This window comes from Dendrobates tinctorius, unplaced genomic scaffold (assembly GCF_039654945.1).
Source record: "Dendrobates tinctorius isolate UK_male_01 unplaced genomic scaffold, ASM3965494v1 ptg000154l, whole genome shotgun sequence".
NCBI lineage: Eukaryota > Metazoa > Chordata > Amphibia > Anura > Dendrobatidae > Dendrobates > Dendrobates tinctorius.
In genome coordinates this window covers 9,802,221-9,825,808 of record NW_027361821.1, presented here as the reverse complement: position 1 = coordinate 9,825,808, position 23,588 = coordinate 9,802,221, and the positions used below count along the sequence as shown (strand labels likewise).

General features: G+C 41.4%; 1 protein-coding gene across 8 annotated transcripts in view; it reads left to right on the top strand.

Annotated features, from left to right (window-relative positions):
* TENM1 (teneurin transmembrane protein 1) overlaps positions 1-23,588 on the top strand; it is a 1,357,925-nt gene that overhangs the window by 1,301,149 nt on the left and 33,188 nt on the right. For all 8 annotated transcript variants that reach the window (XM_073547613.1, XM_073547619.1, XM_073547618.1 and 5 more), the window contains 2 exons: positions 2,448-2,620; positions 8,244-8,479. In XM_073547613.1, the coding sequence (XP_073403714.1) occupies positions 2,448-2,620; positions 8,244-8,479 (409 nt within the window). The remainder of the gene's footprint in view (positions 1-2,447; positions 2,621-8,243; positions 8,480-23,588) is intronic.

Sequence of the window (23,588 nt, the reverse complement as noted above, 5' to 3'; positions counted from 1 at the left end):
AAAATTGGGGCTAAAAAAACATTTTTGTGGAGAAAATAGTTTTTTTCATGGCTCAATGTTAACTTCTGTGAAATATCTGGGATTTCAATGTGCTCATCACACATCTAGATAGATTCTTTGTGGGGTCTAGTTTCCAAAATGGGGTCACTTTTGGTCAGATTTCCACTGTTTAAGCATATCATGGGCTCTCCAAATGTGACATAACACCTGCAGAACATTCCATCAAAATTTGCCTTCCAAAACTTCACTTCATTCTTTCTGAGCCCTGCCGTGCTCCCAAACAGTAGCTTCCATTAAATATGGGGTATCTATGTACCCAGGAGAAATTTCAAAAATGATAAGGTCCATTTTCTCCTGTTACCCTTGTGAAAATAAAAAAATTTGGGGCTAAATTTAAGGCTTAAATATTTTTGTGGGAAAATGTGATTTTTTTTTTTATTTACATGGCTCAGCGTTATATATTTCAATGAAGAACCTGGGGGTTGAAGGTGCTCACAACATATTTAGATAAGTTCCCTGAGGTGTTCAGTTTCTAAAATGGGATCATTTATGGGGGAATTCCATTCTTTAGGCACTTCAGGGGCTCTCTAAATACAACATGGCGTCTGATAATGCTTCCAGCAAATTTTGCATTTAAAAATTCAAATGGCGCTCCATCCCTTCTGAATCCTGAATGTAGTTTTCCTCCACATTTTGGGTATCTGCGTACTCAGGAGACATTACACAACAAATTGTACAGTGCATTTTCTCCTAGTGTCCTTGTGAAAATAAAAAAATGGGGCTAAAAGAACATTTTTGTGGGAAAAATTAGATTTTTTATTTTAACGTCTCAACGTTATAAACTTCTGTAAAAGCACCTGGGGATTCAAAGTGCTTACCACACAGCTAGATAAGTTCCCTGAGGGGTCTAATTTCCAAAATCGGGTCACTTGTGGGGTTGTTTACTTTTTAGGCATATGAGGGACTCTCTAAATGCGACATGGCATCCGCTAACGATTCCATCAAATTTTTGCATTCAAAAAGTCAAATGGCACTCCTTCCCTTCTGAGCCCTGCCATGCACCAAAACAGTAATTTTCCCCCACATATGGGGTATCAGCGTGCTCAGGAGAAATTGCATAACAAATTGTTTGGTGCAATTTCTCATGTTACTTGTAAGAATGATAAATTTGGGGATTCATAAACATTTTTGTGGGAAAAATGTGATTTCTTATTTTCACAGCTCAACGTTATAAACTTCTGTGAAGCACCTGGGGATTCAAGGTGCTCACAACATATCAAGATAAGTTCCCTGTGAGGATCTAGTTTCCAAAATTGTGTCAATTGTGGGGGGTTTCCACTGTTTGGCCAAATCAGGGGCTCTCCAAAAGTGACATGGCATCCGCTAATTATTCCAGCAAATTTTACATAAAAAAAATCAAATGGTGTTCCTTCCCTTCCGAGCTCTGCCATGCGCCCAAACAGTGGTTTTCCCCCACATATGGGGTATCAGCATGCTCATGAGAAATTGTTCAACAAATTTTGCGGTCCATTTTTTTCTGTTACCCTTGCAAAAATTTTAAAAAAATGTGGTGCAGAAATGCTGCAGAAAATTAAAAAAAAAATACCAAATACTCATAATGAGAATTGAGTCTAATACACATGGGAGAAATTTGCTAAACTATTTTTACCAGAAATCTGTCACAGTTTGCTCCATTGACTGGCATAAATGCCTCATGACACACCAAGGTTCAATTTTTGTTTTGCATTTTTCAAGTCAATTTTCTTCTTTATCTATTAAGTATTTGTTGCTGTTTTTAGCACCAAATTCTTCATTCCGCACATTTGTGTATGAATTCTTTGTAAAGTTTATAAATTTTTTTGTGTTTATGAATTTTATGTAAAATGAAACATTTTCTTTATTTTTTTCTTATACCTTACAAGACAGGTGACATGCTCAACTAAAATATCTGCTCAAAAATATCTGACCCAGAAAAAATGATTGGTGTACAATGGTACAATTGTGCAAAATATGTGTAATAATTATTTTGTATTAATTAAGAAAAACTGAAGAAAATCGGACCTCATTCAAAATAATCTGTCCTTTTTTCTCATACGGGAGAAAAACAGGTATCTGAATGAGTTAGTCTTCTAGGAAGAGCGTCATATAATCATTTCTTGCAATAAAAAAACCTCCAGGTAGATCCCACTGCTGCATCCATTTATAAATACAATTCAATATATCAATTTAATGATTTTTAACATTGAATCCACAAATAAACTGTTCTAAAAGTTTCCAGTTAGCTTTCAACCCTAGTGTAGTAATGACTATCGGCAGTTCTCTATGAATCCCGCCTATCAAGCTCAATGATCTCCGTGAATTATGTTAGCTAATAAACACGTGTAAATGAAACCTCGGATGCTGGTAAGAAACTAATGACATTCGTTTGTTTCTTTTTCTATTTTAAGGTATGACCCTGAAGGACATTTAACAAATGCAACCTTTCCAACTGGGGAAGTCAGCAGTTTTTACAGCGATATGGAAAAATCCACCCGGGTCGAACTTGACACTTCAAACAAGGAAAATGTTATCACCACCACTAATATATCAGCAACAAGCATTGTATATGCTCTAAGGCAAGGTAAGGAGAAAAACAACAATAGCAGTCAATGTTAACAAGACGTGAGCTCCGACATTGATCAGAGGTCAGGTGTCCAGTATTTAGTAAAGTGTGCCATTATATCAGAAAGGTCTGACACAGGACGAGACCAGGAATTACATCTAGATTATATTATTCCATCATTGGAACATTAATACGATTCATTACAGAATTGATACCATCAGCACACAATGATTCCTATTGACTATAACTGGGTTTGTTCATTTTTCATCAAGATGTTTGCCATTTTACAGGACATATTGGAGCATGTTGAGCTTATTTGTCCAGATCTGCAACATATGATCCTGTATTACAGATGTGACCACAGGCTGACTAAAGTCATAAAATGGATACTCAGCTTTTGATTTCAGTTTGGGGCCCTACATGCAGTGACATATCACTAATAGTGGCACATGACATGGCTGTTATGGAGCTCATGAGTAAGAGGTGACCCAATGATGAACAACACCGGGCAAAAACTGGTATCGCAATTTTAACTGTATATTTATCTGCTGTCGGCTCTCTGTGCCACCATTTAGCTTCTGAGTCCGAGTCTCTGCGTAGCAGGCATGATGACATCAGTAGATTGTACCTGCTTTGCAGAACCTCAGTCCACATATGGTAGAAACTGAAGCAGCACATTAGGAAAATGTGTGTGGGGCTGTGGGGGACATTATGCACTGTATGGGAGGCTGTTGGTGCCATCATAATGTGTGTTGGGCTGTTTTAAGCTGTACTAGACCATCATTCTGGGTGGGGTGTCTGTGGAGATATCATGCTCTGGGAGGATCTCAATGGGGGTGTCATACTGTGTGGAGGGGATCATAATGTGTGTGGGGGATATCTTACTGTGTGTGGGGCTGTGATGGCCACATTACTGTGTGAGTGAGGCTGTAGATACATTATATTGTGTGTGGTCGCTGTGAAGTCATCATACTGTCTGGTGGGCTATGGGGACATCATACAGTGTGTGGGAGACACTAGGGGCCACTCATGCTGTGTGTGTGTGGGGCTGTGGATGCCATCACAGTGTCTGTGGGAGGATGTGGAGGCCATCATACTGTATGTGGGTGCCATCATACTTTCTGGCAGGCTGCTGGGGACATCATGTCGTGTGTGCGGGCTGTAGCAACATTATACTGTGCTTCATCAAAGGTGCATTTGGTCAGTATTTCAACTCTAACTGCGATACACAACAAAATAAAAATAATTATGGTAGCTGTTTTTGTCCTGCTTGTCTCCATTGCCTTTCTGGTTTGACTCTTTTTAACAGAACTCGCATCTTCTAGTCCCAGTTTACCCCAGACTTGATCCACTGCTTTATAATAGTCCTTACCAGCAGCATCAAAGTGCCTTATGAAAGTATGCAATACAAGAGCTCAAATAACCATCATTAATCCCTTTACCCCCAAAGGTGGTTTGCATGTTAATGACCAGGCCAATTTTTACAATTCTGACCACTGTTCCTTTATGAGGTTATAACTCTGGAACGCTTCCATGTATCCTGGTGACTCTGACATTGTGTTCTCGTGACATATTGTACTTCATGATAGTGGTAAAATTTCTTTCATATTACTTGCGTTTATTTGTGAAAAAAGCGGAAATTTGGCAAAAATTTTGCAATTTTCCAACTTAGAATTTTCATGCCCTTAAAACAGAAATATGTCACACAAAATAGTTAATAAATAACATTTCCCACATGTCTACTTTACATCAGCACAATTTTGGAACCAACATTTTTTTTGTTAGGAAGTTATGAGGGTTAAAATTTGACCTGTGATTTCTCATTTTTACAACACCATTTTATTTTTAGGGACCACATCACATTTGAAGTCACTTTGAGGGGTCTATATGAGAGAAAATACCCAAGAGTGACACCATTCTAAAAACTGCACCCTTCAGGCTATGTGCCCACATATGCGGAAATTTCCTGAGAAAAACCGGACTCCTTCCCAGGAAATCCGCAACTTTTTATTCGCTGTCTTTTCGCGATTTTATCGCATTTTTTTGTGGATTTTTCGCGTTTTTTCCGGAGCTTCCTGATACAATGAAATCCGCAAATTTTCTGCAAAATTAATGAACATGCTGCGTTTTTTTCCGCAATGTGCTTTTTTTTTGCGGAAGAAAACGCATCATGGGCAGAAAAATTGGCGATTTCATTCTATTAATAGGATGCTTAATGTATGCATTTTTTAAGCATTTTTGCCGTGGAAAAACGCGGCAAAAATGCGAAAAAACGCGAAAAATCCTGAACGTGTGAACACAGCCTCAAGGTGCTCAAAACCACATTCAAGAAGTTTATTAACCCTTCAGGTGCTTCACAGGAATTTTTGGAATGTTTAAAAAAATGAACACAACTTATTTTCACAAAAAATTTACTTCAGATCCAATTTGTTTTATTTTACCAAGGGTAACAGGAGAAATTGGATGCTAATACCCATATATGTAGGTAAACCACTGTTTGGGCGCATGGCAGAGCTTGGAAAGGAGGAGCGCCATTTGACTTTTCAATGCAAAATTGGCTGGAATTAAGATCAGATGCCATGTCGCGTTTGGATAGCCCCTGATGTGCCTAAACAGTGGAAACCCCCCACAACTGACACCATTTTGGAAAGTAGACCCTCTAAGGAACTTATCTAGATGTGTGGTGAGCACTTTAAACCCCCAAGTGCTTCACAGAAGTTTATAGTGTAGAGCTGTAAAAATAAAAAATCTTATTTTTTTACAAAGATGAAATTTTCGCCCCCAATTTTTTATTTTCCAAAGGGTAACAGGAGAAATTGGACCCTAAAAGTTGTTGTGCAATTTGTTCTGAGTATGCTGATACCCAATATGTGGGGGTAAACCACTGTTTGGGCGCATGGCAGAGCTCGTAAGGGAAGGAGCGCTGTTTGACTTTTCAATGCAAAATTGGCAGGAATTGAGATCAGATGCCATGTCGCGTTTGGAGAGCCCCTGATGTGCCTAAACAGTGGAAACTCTCCAATTCTAACTCCAACCCTAAACCCAACACACCCCTAACCCTAATCCCAACCCAAACCATAACCCTAACCACAAACCTAACCCTAAACCCAACCCTAAACCCAACCGTAACCCTAACTTTAGCCCCAACCCTAACGGGAAAATGGAAATAAAACTTTTTTTATTTTATTATTTTTCCCTAACTAAGGGGGTGATAAAGGGGGATTTGATTTACTATTTATAGCGGGTTTTTATGCTTGGAAGCTGTCATAAACTAAAAGATGCTTTTTATTGCAAAAAATAGTTTTTGCATCACCACAGTTTGAGAGCTATAATTTTTCCATATTTTGGCCCACAGAGTCATGTGAGGTCTTGTTTTTTGCAGGATGAGTTGACATTTTTATTGGTACCATTTTCAGGCACGTGACTTTTTTTATTGCTTTTTATTCCGATTTTTGTGAGGCAGAATGAACAAAAAAACAGCAATTCATGAATTTCATTTGGGGGGCGTTTACACCGTTCCGCGTGTGGTAAATTTGATAAAGCAGTTTTATTCTTTGGGTCAGTACAATTACAGTGATACCTCATTTATATTTTTTTTATATTTTGGCGCTTTTATACAATACAAACTGTTTTATAGAAAAAATAATTATTTTTGTATCCCTTTATTCTAAGGGCTATAACTTTTTTATTTTCCTGGTGATAGAGCTGTATTGTGGCTTGCTATTTGCGGGACAAGATGATGTTTTCAGCGGTACCACGTTTATTTATATTCGTCTTTTTGATCACGTGTTATTTCACTTTTTGATCAGTGGTATAATGATAAAGCATTGTTTTTTTACCTTTTTTTTTTTACTGGTGTTCACTAAAGGGGTTAAATAGATGCGGCAATACTAAATATGTGTACTTTTATTGTTTAGATTTTTTTATTCAAATATTTATTTATTGATGGAATAAATATTTATTTTTTATTATTATTTTTTTAATATTTTTCCAATTATTTAAAAAAAAAATTTTATTTCATTCTTACTTTTACATCACTATGGGACAATAATTTTGGGCAGCCTGATCGCTTCTATAGCATGCAGATCTGCATGCTATAGATGCTGTTAGCGCTGCAGTTTCTGTGCACTGACCTGTGTGACTTCCTGACATGCACTGCTCATGACAGGAAGTCTCTCAGGCCTGGAGACTCCGGGTCTCCATGGCAGCGATTGGGACCCCGCGTCATGCCGCGGGGTCTCTGATCCAAAGGCAGAGGGGCTGTCACAGCTGACAGCCCCTCTGTCTGCTCCCGGAACTCTGCGATCATGACCATGACCGCTCCTGGCACTTAGTGCCTGGTGTCAGCTGTGAGAATCAGCTGACACCCGGCTGCGATCAGCTGCGCTCCCCCCCGTGAGCGCGGCTGATCGCGATGATGTACTCTCCCGGGCCCAGGGCACATGGACAGGATAATACGTCAGAGGTAAGAAAGGGATTAAAGAGAATATGTCAGTAATACCAGGCCCCCCCAAACCACATGTATGCATATATGGACATGCAGGCCTTTAAAATGTAAATTCATATCTTCTATCTGTTGCAGTGTTGGACGTAACATGACATGCGCTTACAGAGCCTCTGCTTCCCTTCACTGTTTCCCTGCCTAGTACCAGCTTTTGAAGCTTGATTCATAGCAGTGATGAGCTAACGTGCTTGGATAAGGCGTTATGCAGGCATTCCCTGCATCTGTTGCAGCTGTCAAACAGCGGCGAGACATGCAAGCGTGAGGATTCTAAAATATTTTTCGAGCACGCCACAATCACTCGTTTAGCACCCGAGCATGCTCGGATAATGCCTTATCCAAGCACGTTCGCTCATCACTAATAGCTGTCTGATTTTCTTGCCTGATGTCACATAGACAGTTAGCTGTCAATCAGGCTAAAGATGCTGGTGCAGGGCAGTGAAATAATCTGGGGACAATTCTGAAATGCTGCAATGTTTCAGAGAAAACATACTTCAGAATGTCAGTCTGGGGTGATGGGACTAAGATGACCAGTCCAAGGCAAGTCCCTGGTGACTTTTCCCTGCTCCCCTTTACTAACAGAGTCTCTACCTATATATGTTGTCCTTGCAGAAATGTTTTGAAGTACTGGTTCTCAAAGAGAAAAGCTGAGTATCTCGTCCTAAGGTGTGTTCACACTGAAAATTTTCAGGAATTTTGGAGCAGAAACCTCAAAAACCACAAGTTTTGATTGAAGTGTTGGGAAAGTTTCTGTTCTATAAACTCCTGAAAAAAACTCAATGTGAACACCCTTTCAGTCAATGCACCGTAGGAGAAAATATGCAAACTAGTGCTTGCGCTGAACTAAAGAGACTATGATAGTGTTACTTTGCTCGTTAAAGGTCGGACATTGAATTATAAGGTAAACCTCTCCTAGGTAATACTTGTGAAATAATTTGTTTTGCTCGATAAAGGAGCTAGTTTACATACTTTTCTCCCATTGAGCATTGCTTGTAAGATGACATATTCAGCCAATCTCTTTAAGGAAAACCAAAACATTTCCTAAACTATTGTAATATAAATATAATCTTTCCCTCTACATATGCAGAAGATAAAATTGGATGGTCATCAGTTGACAATAACTTCCTTGTTTGTTGGCAGAAAACAACATTAACACCTATCGAGTGAACCCTGATGGCTCTCTCAGGGTCACCTTTGCCAGCGGAATGGAAATCAGCCTGAATGCAGAGCCCCACATACTGGCAGGGGTGGTCAGTCCAACTCTGGGTAAATGTAATATCTCTCTTCCTGGGGAGCACAGCCCAAATCTCATTGAGTGGCGACAACGTAAGGAGCAGAACAAAGGCAATATCTCCTCTTTTGAAAGACGCTTAAGGGTAAGGCTTTGTCTCTGTCATATTACTACCTTGCTGTAATAAATTACAATCCTTCTGCTGTGTTCTTGCTGTGTAGGAAGAACCAATTTGTTTTGTGAACTGTAATTGCAAAACAGGAATCATCTGGTGGTTCTATATCGTGAATTGACTTTGAGAGCTTAAAGAGAAACGATAAACCTTGGATCTCATATTTGATTCCTTTTCATACTCTTTTTATAGTTTCACAAATTCACTTGATGCTTTGCGTAGAAGTCAATCTATCCATTTATAAACAAGAAAAAAGCGTAGCAGAACCAATCCAATGGAACATGGGTGCAGACGTCAATGCATACACTTATCAAAAGGCTCCACTCGCGTATGTTTGCAGAGAGATATGGTGAACTTTATTCCATGCCCCCTTGTGTGCAACATTTCAGTCTCACACAGGACCTTGCTCAAGCAAATCCCATGTAGAACTGAAAAGTCACATTCAGGGGCGGACATATCATTGGTGCAACCCGTGAATAGAATAGAATAGAGCCCAAGATGTAAGGGGCCCATTTCTACGCTCAAAGCAGGTGGAATTGTGTATTATGAAGGGCTATTGAATGGAAAAGGGCTCATGAATTGTCCTTGCTCAGGGGCCCACTTTTTCAGTTTCCACTCCTGGCGATTAATTTTTAACTGTTGCAACCAGACCTTGCTCCAATCGCAGCATTTTATCCCTTTAGATGCTGCAGTCAGCAGTGAACACAGCATGTAGGCGGTTAGATAGACACTGTCACACCACCACATCCTGTGACTGCCTTTACTTCCAGTCAACTAGGCAGTGTAGGGAGCGATTACAATAACCACTTATGAGACAGTAAGCTCGCTGTATTCAATCACTTGCACGTTGAGTGACAGCGTGTGTGTGCAGAGCAGGCGGTCAATCCATGTACCAAGGAGAGATTACAGGATGCTACCTGTCTAGTGAGTGGTAATTGGAACATCTCCAGATACTGCTCGGAAGACTGCAAGGTGAATATAACTTGTTTCTCCCTGTAGCCATACTGCCAATAAGCCTCCCATGACTTAAATGCTATTTCCTGGCAGATTACCACTATATCTATAGGTAAATAGTGTTTTTTGAGATGACAGATGTACATGTTTGACCTTCATTCCATTCATTGTCTATGAGCCTGCCTGAAGCTTGAGCATGCCCACCTTCCCTCCATTCAAGACAGGGCTGCAATGTTACATTCTCTGGGTTTCGGAGCCAGATCTCAGGATCACTGAGGGATCCAGCAGTCGGACCCCGAGCAATCAGCACATTCTCTCCTGATTGTCAATAACTAGGGTTTTTTTTCCCATAATCTTCAAACCAACCACTCACAAAATAATATGCTTACTACTCAAAACGTATGAAGTGTAACAACAGTTGTTCAGATGGGAATTCATTAGCTCCTTTTCACTAACTTTGACCATAACTGAAAACCAAAATTGCCCTTTGTGAATATGACCTGAAACAGTTTTCCCTTTTGTTTTTATGCTTAGTTAATTATTCTCCTACTATACCCTAAAATATATACTTAGCTATGCTTTTTTCCAGGTAAACACTCAGGGGTAAATCTTGAACTTAATTTTTGTTTTGCATGAAATACACATAAGCATCAGCTCGATAAAAACTGCTTACAACGGGGATAGCAGAAGTGAAGCTTCAGCAAGAATATAAAAGAAGAAACTGAAGGCATCACACATTAATGTTAGATTACTTCAAATTCCAAGCACTACACACAAAAGTGGCAGATTAGATAAATTCTCCTCCCAAGGCATTTGACTATGAATTATGACTCAAGCATAAAGTCATAAATCAATGCCATCAAACCCGATCCTCTGTCTCCATATTTTTGACCCTTCTGAAATTAAATACTTATGCATCTTTATGAATTCTGCTTGGGGTTTCTGAACTTGAGAAGTAATAATTGTTTACTGCCTATAAAATGATTCATTCTTTTCACTTGTATGTTTTTAATCACTTAGGGACTAATGGGGTGGTGCGTGAGGCAGGCATTGGTATTCCTCAATCCTTATACAATGTACGGCTCCTTCAGGCCCTGCAATGTGTCAGTTTTTATTAGACTGATCTGTTAAAGTGGTATTACCAATTAAAAAAAAGTGTGATCATTGGGGCTCCACCACTGAAACGCTCACCAATCAATAACTCATCCATGAAAGAATTTGCTGGCTTTGCTGATTATGTGCAGCCCTGTTTTATTCATTGTATAGTTTAGTGTTAGGGACAGTGGAAAGCACTAAATATAAAATAACGTAAAGTGCGTTCGCCGCCCGGAGTCCACTGTGCAGAAGGTGTTAACACTGCTGCTAGATAATGGCAGATGTACAATATGGCGGTATTACGCACGCGGGCTGAACGTCACCCGGGTGCGCTAAGCAATCTCTGTTTATTTACAGAGACGCCTAAGTGCTAAACACAAAGGGCTGAGCCTGTTACCGTCACAGGTCTCAGAGAAGTGCACGTAAGGTATATGGTCACAGGAGCTGGGTCCTGGGCAGAGGGTCAGCGTCCATCTAGACCTACCGTGTGTGCGGCGTCGCTACTGCGGATGCCAAGAGGAGCTGCAGACTGAAGCGCAGCGACAGACACTGCCGCTAATCGACAATGCCCGGTAGCAGGCGCACTGTCGGACGCTAGCACTGTGGAGGATGCTATTGTGGCTGTAGCTTGCCACTGGCTGGCGCTGACTCTAAACCTAAGTCCCTATACACACTCATAATATCAGAGGGAGGGGATCTTTATGAGTCATTCGCAGGTTCGTGCATCCATCATCATTCACACCGTTAGCCACTAGAGTCTATACTAGCACATGGCCGAGCGGCCATGCAAACCTTTTATAGCCAGGACCTCCCGGAAGCTTCCAGATCCCTGACATGGACCAATCAGATCTGGAGAAGGACCTGAACATGTGGCTCCCAATCTCCAATGGGAGATCGTCTTGTGAGCATGCTCAGTGGAGTGACAGAAGGACTTAGCCTCTGGAGCGATTTGCTGCTGAGCAGCCTGCATTGCCATTGCTGACCCAAAGGTGGAAGCAATAGCCAGCCCCACAGAGCAGGTCTGGGCAGAGCGTCTGGGAAGCCGGGATTGCTGAGCAATCTCCTCTGCGGTTGAAAGACCATGGGAGACCGCAGAATGTGAGGCTCTGGATTCCTGTTGAACCGCTGCAGGAACCTGACGCCTAACAGTTTAGAACTTGCACTATGAATGTACCATAAAATAGTAAATAGATAAATACTATCAGCTATATAATAATAAAAGGCTTAGTAATAAAAAGCTCAGTAATAAAAATAAGTGCCAATAAAGGGTTACCTTGATATGAGTTCTGAAACTGAATAGATGAGTAGTAGCCTTTAGAGGAAGGTCCTATAGGGAAAGCTGAATGGTCCTCTTTTCAGGACCTTGCGTGACATCATGGTCACATAATGCAATCACATGACTGGCTAAGGAAGGCACAGGGGGCCATAGCGCAAGTTCTAAACTATACATTTTTTAATTGTTTTTATTGGACAAACTAGGTGGTTTTGTCTTGTTACCTGCAGCTTTGTACCTTTAATTGCACTTAGCGCCCTTGACTCTTTATTTCAGTTTTATTCATTGTCTATGGGACTAATTGATAGAAAAGGACTGTCAGGTCAATCCTATAGAGAGTGAATTGAGCCGTGGGACCCCCAGTGTTAAATACCATTAAGGGTAAGACTACTTTAAACTCTCTTTTTGTGCTATGCAAATGTGTGAAAGCTCAGCTTGGGAGAACATTCATGTGTTTTCTAAGGGGAGAGGGGGAAAAACCACTGCCAGAAAGCTCTGGCAGTGATCTATATCCTAAATAACAAAAGAGATGAGTATTAATATTCCAGTCCATATTTTTTCAGACTTTGAGAGGCCCCCATTAGACTGTCAGCCGATCCACCTGATATTGGAGGGTACTGCTGACTTTAGTCTACTGTGTATTGGGTCTGTGATATTCTATAAACTCAATAAAACCATCAATGTATAGGGTATACAAGATAAGATAAGTCATTTGGAAAAGAATAGCCTAGAGGGGTTGTTTGTTATGGCCTATTCCAGAGCCTGGAAGAAAATGGTGACAATTCTGATGACAACTGATAGACGTTTGCATCAGTTTTGGCATTGATTGTGAGTTGCTGAATTGTATTTGACTTAAAAAAAACTAAGCCTGGTGCAACTGATATGTGAATGTTGCCTTACACAGGCAAAGACGGACAATAACAATATTACATATTTCTCACAGAATTTGTGTCTGCATTTTTCTAATTCTGCTTGAACAGCACCATTTGATCAGGTCAGTAATGTTGTTACAGCAAACACTACAATTATATGTAGAGAGCCTGTTTTGTGTATAATTTATGTTTAAGCTCAAAGGGACCAATGGGTGTTACAAACACTGTACTATCAGAACGTGCACTCTCCTCATCCATTAAGTGCTGAGAGAAGAAGGATAATCCAGCTATGAGAGCACCATGGCTGGGCTGGCTATATTATGGGGACACCTTGGCTGGATATATTATGGGGGCATCATGGCTGGGCTGGCCAGATTATGGGGACACGATAGCGGGCTATGTTATGAGGGCACCATAACTAGCTATACCATGGGGACACCATAACTGGGCTGTGGCTATATTATGGGGACACTGTGGCTGATTTTATAATGGGGCACCATAGCTGGCTATATTAAGGGGACACCATGGCTAGCTACATTATGGGAGCACCATAGCTGGGTTTATTATAGTATCACTGTGGCTAGCTGTTTTATGGGGACACTGTGGCAGACTTTGTTATAGGACTTCTAAAGGAAGACCTGATTGACAATAACAGGGCAGGATGGCAGCTGACCATGCCATGACCAATGGCTATACATTGAAGTTGTGCTTCGCAGAACAATTTAGTAGGGTGAATACAAGAGCAGATATTACTGCACATTAAGTTTTCCATCCATATTTTTCTCTAAAATAATCAGTGAACTTCTATTCACAAATCATTTCTGGCAGCAGCAGTTGGGGAAGAAGCCCAGACAGTGAAAAATCACAGAAACTCCCTGCCCAGCAAGCCATTCTCTTGCCCTCACGTTCCCATGAGAATGCATATATACAGTATATATATACTAGTAGGATACCCGCAGCTTCGCTTGCGGAAAATATGTTAAATTGTTGGTTATGGTAGCTAAAGTAAAATGTTCAGTGTCACCCTGAAATTGACATTTTCATTTTACTAATTTGTCAGTCACAGCTGTTGTTTTCCCTCAGCACTTTTACTTTCACCTTCACATTTCTCCATTATATGTATAGGGCCTAACTTCGGGGGCCCCAATCTCATGACGGGGGGACACTAGTGAGATTTAACGTGCGCGATCTTCTACTGCTGTGCCAAATTTCACCCAAATCGGGCAAGAAATGTGGATTTGTATAGAGCGGGCTCCTACAGATTTTGAGTTTTATAGATAGACTAGCTGAAGAGCCCAGCGCTGCCCGGGCATAGTAACTAACTACGGTTATAACAAATTATAGTGATTATATCTATCTATCTATATATATATATATATATATATATATGTATCCAACAATGTAGACCAGCTCACTCCTGTGAACCACCTGGAACCTCAGCTGACCTGGTTAACTCCGTTGTGCCCGGATCTGGATGTAGGAGTCCATCCATACAAATGTGAACAACGGCAAAGCAAAGTCCAGCAATAAAGTGAGCAATCCAGGATGCTGTTAAAAAAATTTTCTTTCTTTTTATTCATAAATCCATTAAAATGCAATGGTCCAAGCAGTTCAAAACAGCAAAAACGCAGGAAAGTAGTGCAGATAGGACTACGCATTTCAGCGGTAGAGCCCGCCTTCTTCACGGTCCAGAATCAATTCTTCACACCAGATAGCTGCTTAGCTACGCTCCTTCCTAGACAGACTCGGCCCTTTGGCACAGTGGGTTCGCAATCTACATACGCCACCTGCGGGGGTGATATACAGTATATCTTATTATATATATATATAAGCTTTGCCGTTTCATTCTATAAGTCATCCTACGTTATGGAACCTCGCTCCTCATATGTTTTGAATGACAGGTTTGAATAAAAAGCCAGAAAAATGATGCAACATTTTATAACGGGAGGACAATACATGAATGAAAAGTCTATAAGGCAATCACAATCCTTTACCCCAATTCACATTTCATGTAATTCTACATTTTTTGAGACGTCTCATGTTGGCTGCCAGACCTTGAGTAGATGTTCATCATTTCCTATGCTTTCAATTATAGTAGCATGAACTATAATGTTGGAATTTTTTGAGAGTGAGAATATGTAAAGAAAAAAAATTCAAACACAATCGCAGATTAAAGTAAGTTGGAACATTGGCGGCGTAAATGTTTCTAACAATGGAAAGAAGAATGCGACACATATTTCCAATAAAGTGTTTCATTCTGAATCAGAGATATTATCTGTTCTGTTGTGTTCAGCACAATTCAGAGCCTGTATTTCTGTATCTCTACAGAGGTCAGTGCTCATAATATCACAGATCAGACAGTTTATGATGTAGCTTATTATTTGCAACATAAAAGAGTACAAGTGTCAAGGATGGATTTATGTCCCTACAGTGCTTTGCAGCCCAGACCTATCATTTTGTAATAAATTGTATCTGCTGGTTACGCACATACGTGTCTCTGCATTAACACGTGCTATAGTGAATTTCTCGAAACTTAACATCTCTGAGCATAATAGGGTCATAAATTGTAACTGTTACAACAATGCGGTTAAATGATTCATTTTTACAAGTTTTACACACAACAGTCATTCAAATGTATGGCAGAAAGTGAAAGCAGAAAGCTTAGTTTTAGAAATGGATCGTTACAGCCTTTACTTCATGTATAATTATACCAGACTGGGCTCAATATTACAGATCTAAACCAACTGAAAATAATGTTACGTATGAATAGAAAACTTGTCAAACAGAATATCCCTAGTCTAGAGTTGTGAGCCAAACAGACAATGCTGCTTATCCCTGACTGGCGCATCTAATGGAAGAAAGAACGAAAACTTGTCAAAAAGAATATCCCTATTCTAGAGACATGAATATGACACGGACAGACACATAATACCCCTTATCCCTAATTGGCGAATCTTATGGAAGAAAGAACTTTACGAGCCTGTGCTTCTGTAACATCACACCTAGGCTCTATTCTCTGTCATTACTGGAGAGGTCTACACGCATTTTTCAAAGCTCCTATGCACAATCCCTGCTTCATCAATGATTGTGCATGGTGGGGCCTTGTTTACACGTCACATGTAGGTACCAGTGATGGGGTCTCCATATATCGGAAAATAAATGCATCTCCTCTCAGTATGACATAAATGTGGCAGATGAGACAATCTCTTTAATGCTAACCAAAGGCAGTACTTGCCAAACATCAACTCACCCATCTATTCTGGATTCTTGTTATCTCAAGTCACAAGAAGATTCAGAATTACTTTCCTCCTTCAGAGAGGAAGAGGGATTGAGCTCTATTGGAAGGAGCAAACCTAAACGTCATTATCGATCCTTGAAAGGGTCTTGACACATGACTTAGAATAAAAGCCAAACCAAAATCTCTATTTGCAGACGCATGATTCAGGGTGTTTGCCCCCCCATTAGTGCAAAGCAAGAGATCTGATTTTCTAGATGGGAGCCCTCTGGTGGGGGTCTAAAAAGTAACATCTCTCTTTGTGGAGAGTGTCAAGCCGGCGTAAGGAGACTTATAGGCCATGCATTGCCTCTCTGGGAAATTAAAAATTTGCCTTCAGAGAGGAAGAGAACTTAAACTTTAGAGCCACTGTAAATTGGCAGAATTTGTACATGTTGGAGTGTCATTAGCAATGATCGTTCTTAGTAAAAAAAAGTCCAAATTTTGATGTACTCAATGCAAGTGGTATAGTTTAGCACATTTTCATAAACCTATTCAGTCTGGGAGATAATTAAACATGAATTCAGGTTGAGTCATGCATAAAACATTTAGTGGGTCAGAACTTACACACCAGCTTCATGTGGTTTCCTTAGCTCTATGTTTGCAAATCCTTTATGCCCCAGAAATGAGCTCAGTACTAACAACCAAGTGATCTGAGGGCTACACATAAAAAAACGCACTGGAGAGAGAGAGTGAATGGCAGATAAGCTTTAAAGGGAAGGTGTCATCCAAAAATTTTTTTTTCAGCAATTGAAAAAATGTGAAGAATTAATGTTTACATTTTCTTAAAAAATATTATTGTTTGTTTTTAAATTTGTAAAATATGAAAAATAATTTTAAAAAGTTTGGCATTTCCACTTGTTAACACTAGGGGGAGCAGCTACTGAAATTTGGCACAAAAACCTAGTGTACAACAAGCTACATTACTGCCCTGCATTAATTATGGGCGGAGTCTGCTGACATGAGTGTGGTGTCACTCCTCTCCTCCCCTTCTGGGTGTTTGCTAAGGGAAAAGAGAGGATGACATCTCGGAACACAGTGAGCAGCCATTTTGATGGGGTCTGCAAAGTTACTGACTGTCTTTGCATGTAAAGTCTGGATCAGAACAGGCCATCAATCAGCAGACATGTTTCCTGGATTTCTGTGGAGCAGACAAGCAGATGGTCCATCCATGTGTATAAAACACAGCGCTCTATGTACAATCCCTGGCACCAAACAGGGTGCCCCCCACAGACCAGCACACTGCTCTCCTGAAATACTCTGTGCTGCTGTCACCCTGCTCCTTCCACCATACATCAGGCCCCTGTCGCCTCGGTTTCACACATCGCCAGGACAGGATCTGAGGAGAGGAATGGGGTCTTCGGTCACTGAGGATGGCAGGCAGCAAGGATTCTGGGAGCAGGGTGACAGCAGCACAGAGTATTTCAGGAGAGCAGTGTGCTGGTCTATGGGGGGCACAGAGGGAGATATATGGGGAGGAGCAGGGTGACAGCAGCACAGAGTATTTAAGGAGAGCAGTGTGCTGGTCTATGGGGGCACAGAGGGAGATATATGGGAGAGGAGCAGGGTGACAGCAGCACAGAGTATATCAGGAGAGCAGTGTGCTGGTCTATGGGGGGCACAGAGGGAGATATATGGGGGAGGAGCAGGGTGATAGCAGCACAGAGTATTTCAGGAGAGCAGTGTACTGGTCTATGGGGGGGCACAGAGGGAGGTATATGGTGGAGAAGCAGGGAGACAGCAGCACAGAGTATATCAGGAGAGCAGTGTACTGGTCTATGGGGGCACAGAGGAAGATATATGGGGAGGAGCAGGGTGATAGCAGCACAGAGTATTTCAGGAGAGCAGTATCACACAGGATAGGATTAGATACACGGCTCAGCAGTCAGCATCATACAGGATAGGATTAAATACACGGCTCAGCAGTCAGTATCACACAGGAGAGGATTAGATACACGGCTCAGCAGTCAGCATCACACAGGATAGGATTAGATACACGGCTCAGCAGTCAGTATCACACAGGAGAGGATTAGATACACGGCTCTGCAGTCAGTATCACAGGATAGGATTAGATACATGGCTCAGCAGTCAGTAACACACAGGATAGGATTAGATACACAGCTCAGCAGACAGTATCACACAGGATAGGAATAGATACACGGCTCAGAAGACAGTATCACACAGGAGAGGATTAGATACATAGCTCAGCACACAGTATCACACAGGAGAGGATTAGATACACGGCTCTGCAGTCAGTATCACAGGATAGGATTAGATACACGGCTCAGCAGTCAGTAACACACAGGAGAGGATTAGACACATGGCTCAGCACACAGTATCACACAGGATAGGATTAGATACACGGTTCAGCAGTCAGTATCACACAGGAGAGGATTAGATACATGGCTCAGCAGACAGTATCACACAGGATAGGATTAGATACACAGCTCAGCAGACAGTAACACACAGGATAGGATTAGATACATAGCTCAGCAGTCAGTATCACACAGGATTAGATTAGATACACAGCTCAGCAGTCAGTATCACACAGGAGAAGATTAAATACATGGCTCAGCAGTCAGTATCACACAGGGGAGGATTAGATACACAGCTCAGCAGTCAGTATCACACAGGGGAGGATTAGATACATAGCTCAGCAGTCAGTATCACACAGGATAGGGTTAGATACACGGCTCAGCAGTCAGTATCACACAGGATAGGATTAGATACACAGCTCAGCAGTCAGTATCACACAGGGGAGGATTAGATACACGGCTCAGCAGACTGTTTCACACGAGACAGTATTACAGATATGCCCACACTGGTGAAACTTCCAGCCCCCCCCATACACTAGACTATGGGCTGTATATGTCACTGTCCTCAGACAGCCATAAAAGCTGTCAAAAAATGGAAGGTGTCAGATTACTGGAGATCACTGGGGCTGTGAGTGAGGAGGCGGAGACAGAGCAGAAGAACACAGTAGAGCAGGAAGCACAGGGCCGAGCCTGGAGTAAGCAGGACAGAGGAGCATAGAGGAAAGTCACCGGCACTCACCACTCTCCATCCTCCGGCTCCAGTGAGCGGTTCTCTCCTCTGCTGACCACCTTCTCCATATCTACAGCCTCTCCTCACAACACAGGACCTGTTATGCCACAAGTGGTCCTGTGATAGAGGGTAAGTGGAGCTCAGCAGATAGCACTGGGCTACAGTAAAATGGCGCCAGCCACACCTACAGCAGTGAATGGTGCAGCCCACAGGGGCGTGCCCAGTTCACTGCTAATGAGGCTGCATGGTGGGTCGGGAGCCGACCGCAGTCTCCTATGTCCAGGGACGGCCATATTTGCAGACTGTATGAGTCCTCCACAGATCTGCAAATCAAGATGGCAGCGCCCAGTGGCTACATTAACACATTATTACAAACAAACCATAAATCCTAGTTAGTACAACATTTGCTGAAAAAAAAAGGTTTTGTTACTTACTCTTTTTTTGCAAATTATATAAAATTGCGGCACCTTCCCTTTAACCTTTCAAACCATTCCTTAAAAAATCCAGACCCAAAAAATACAATTACCAATCTCTTAGCAAAATAAATCTACTGAGAAAACCCAGCTTTCTAACACTTTCTAACTCTTAGATTATAAATTGCATATCACAATTTTCAGACTTATATTTTAAAATATTTAGAAAACCATGAATCACTTCCATTACACTTCACAATACTTTCTACTTTGTTTTGGCATAGCACATAAAATGCCAATAAAAAACATTTAAGTTTCTGGGTTTTGCGTCAAAAAATGTGGAAACACTCAAGGAGTTAAGAATACTTTTTCAAGACACTTTTTTAAATGGCTGCAATAGTGGAGGTGGTTTCTGCTTCATGCTGCCAGTGGTTTAGTTTCCTTTAACCCTTTCAGGACATCCGCAGTACATGTACAGTGCTGCAGGAGGTGTGTTTCCAAAAAAAAGCGTACATGTACGGGGATGATCACATAGAAACACCCATGATCGGTGCTAGCACTGATCACGGCGTTTAACCCCTCTGATGCTGCTGTCAATAGTGACAGTGACATTGATCAGCATAGCACAGAGAGGGAGCTCCCTTTCTGCTCTGACCAGCATAAAGCAATTGCGATCGCATTGTGTTGATGGTCTACATCAGATGTGGTTCTTTTGATGGCTGCATCTTGCTCTCAGACAAATCTTTATAAAAAATGAAGAAAACCGCTGATTCTCGAAACGTGTAGGATAAGTTTGGTCCTTACGGCACCTCGTACCTGCGGCAGTTACGTGGGCTATATGTGACCACTGACGCCACGCAGGTCCTGCAATGTCCGGTCACAGTCCTACCACAGAACTCAACCGCAGCACCTGAACATCTGCGCCTGTCACCGTCCGGGACAGCGCTCCGCTCCACTCCTTGCCTCATCTACTCCACAGCAATAACTACAAACAGCATCTCCTCACCGCTTCTGCACTGGTATGCAGTCTCAAATCCGGTGAAAGATAAGGTAAACACTTCTGTCTACCATACCATTGTGGCAAATATCAACACAGGCAATTCCAGCCTCATCAGTTGATACACTCATGTACTGCTTTAACTGATTATTGACAATTTTTCAGTGACCAAGACTGACCAAGAGCCTCCTAGCACTCATACCTGCGCTTGGTCCTTCTCCACCCACCTCACTGGACGCTCTGCTGGTTGTGACTCTTTCCTCCCTAAAGCATATGTTTGGTGGAATGTCATTTTAAAGTGCAACTCTATATCTATTACACTATCATCCCTCTGTGTTGTGTTTACTGATATGCTAATTGTCTCTTCAGAGAGGAAGAGGACTAGAACTCTAGTACCACCTATTGGAAGTAGCAATCCTAAAAGTCAATGTCGACCCTTTAACGAGCCTTCTTACATGACTTAGGATAAAAGCCAAGCCAGAATCTCAATTTACAGACACTGTGTTTCGGGGTACTGCCCCTCGTCAGTGCAAAGTGTGAGATCTGGTTTGGCTGTGAGAGAGGCATCTGACCAATATCCAAGAAGTATCATTTCTCCTTGCTGAGAATGACATGCTAAGCATGTTGAGATGAGGAGACTTAAAGCCGCAATGTTCCTTTGGGAAATATGCTAATTATGCAAATTGTCTCTTCAGAGAGGAAGAGGACTACAACTCTAGTGCCACCTATTGGAATTAGCAATCCTCGACACTTTAACGAGCCTTGTTACATGACTTAGGATAAAAGCCAAGCCAGAACCTCAATTTGCAGACACTTTGTTTCGGGGTACTGCCCCTCGTCAGTGCAAAGATTCTGGCTTGGCTTCTATCCTAAGTCATGTAACAAGGCTCGTTAACCCCTTCACTACCAAGGGTGGTTTGCACGTTAACTCCCGGGCCAATTTTTACAATTCTGACCTCTGAACCTTTATGAGGTCATAACTCTGGAACGCTTCCATGGATCCCGGTGATTCTGACATTGTTTTCTCGTGACGTATTGTACTTCATGTTAGTGGTAAAATTGCATTCAAATAATTTGTGTTTATTTGTGAAAAAAAAGGAAATTTGGCGAAAATTTTGAAAATTTCACAATTTTCCAACTTTGAATTTTTATGCCCTTAAATCACAGAGATATGGCACACAAAAAACTTGATACATAACATTTGCCACATGTTTACTTTACATCAGCACAATTTTGGAACCAAAATTTTTTTTTGTTAGGAAGTTATAAGGGTTAAAAATTGACCAGCGATTTCTCATTTTTGCAATACCATTTTATTTTTAGGGACCACTTCACATTTGAAGCCACTTTGAGGGGTCTATATGATAGAAAATACCCAAAAGTGACACCATTCTAAAAACTGCACCCCTTAAGGTGCTTAAAACCACATTCAAGAAGTTTATTAACCCTTTAGGTGCGTCACAGGAATTTTTTGAATATTAAAAAAAATGAACATTTAACTTTTTTTCACAAAAAAAATACTTCAGGTTCAATTTTCTTTATTTTACCAAGGGTAACAGGAGAAATTGGACTGCAAAAGTTATTGTGCAATTTGTCCTGAGTACGCTGATACCTGATATGTGGGGGGGAACCACTGTTTCAGCGCATGGCAGACCTCAGTAGGGAAGGAGCGCCGTTTGACTTTTTCAATGCAAAATTGGCTGGAATTCAGATTGGACGCCATGTCACGTTTGGAGAGCCCCTGATGTACCTAAACAGTGGAAACCCCCCAAGTGACCCCATTTTGGAAACTAGACCCCCCAAGGAACTTATCTAGATATGTGGTGAGAACTTTGAACCCACAAGGGCTTCACAGAAGTTTATAATGTACAGCGGTACAATTAAAAAATCATATTTTTTCCACAAAAATGATCTTTTCACCCCCAATTTTTATTTTTCCAAGGGTAACAGGACCCTAAAAGTTATTGTGCAATTTGTCCTGAATACGCTGATACCCCATATGTGGGTGTAAATGACTATTTGGGCGCATAGGAGAGCTCGGAAGGGAAGCAGCGCCATTTGACGTTTTTGGCTAGAATTGAGATCGGACACCATGTCGCGATTGGAAAACCCCTGATGTACCAACAGTGGAAACCCCCCACAAATGACACCATTTTGGAATCTAGACCCCCCAAGGAACTTATCTAGATCTGTGGTGAGAACTTTGAACCCCCAAGGGCTTCACAGAAGTTTATAACGTACAGCAGTACAATTAAAAAATCATATTTTTTCCACAAAAATGATCTTTTCACCCTCAATTCTTATTTTTCCAAAAGTAACAGGACACTAAAAGATATTGTGCAATTTATCCTGAGTACGCTGATACCCCACATGTGGGTGTAAACCACTATTTGGGCGCATGGCAGAGCTCGGAAGGGAAGCAGCGCCATTTGACGTTTTTGGCTGGAATTGAGATCGGACACCATGTTGCGTTAGGAAAGCCCTTTATGTACCAAAACAGTAGAAACCCCCCACAAATGACACCATTTTGGAAACTAGACCCCCCAAGGAACTTATCTAGATGTGTGGTGAGCACTTTGAACCCCCCAGTGCTTCACTGAAGTTTATAACGTCCGGGCGTGAAAGTAAAAAAAATCGTATTTTTTCCACAAACATCATCTTTTAGTCCCCATTTTTTTATTTTTCCAAGGGTAACAGGAGAAATTGGACCCCAAAAGTTGTTGTCCAATTTGTCCTGAGTACGCTGACACCCCATATGTGGGAGAAAACTACTGTATGGGGACACGTCGGGGCTCGGAAGGGAAGTAGTGACGTTTTGGAATGCAGACTTTGATGGAATGGTCTGTGGGTGTCATGTTGCCTTTGGAGAGCCCCTAATGTACCTAAACAGTGGAAACCCCCCACAAATGATCCCATTTTGGAAACTAGACCCCCTGAGGAACTTATCTAGATGTGTGGTGAGCACTTTGAACCCCCAAGGGCTTCACAGAAGTTTATAATGCCCAGGCATGAAAATAAAAAAATCATATTTTTTCCACAAACATGATCAATTAGTCCCCAATTTTTTTATTTTCCCAAGGGTAACAGGAGAAATTGGACCCCAAAAGTTGTTGTCCAATTTGTCCTGAGTACGCTGATACCTCATATGTGGGAGAAAAC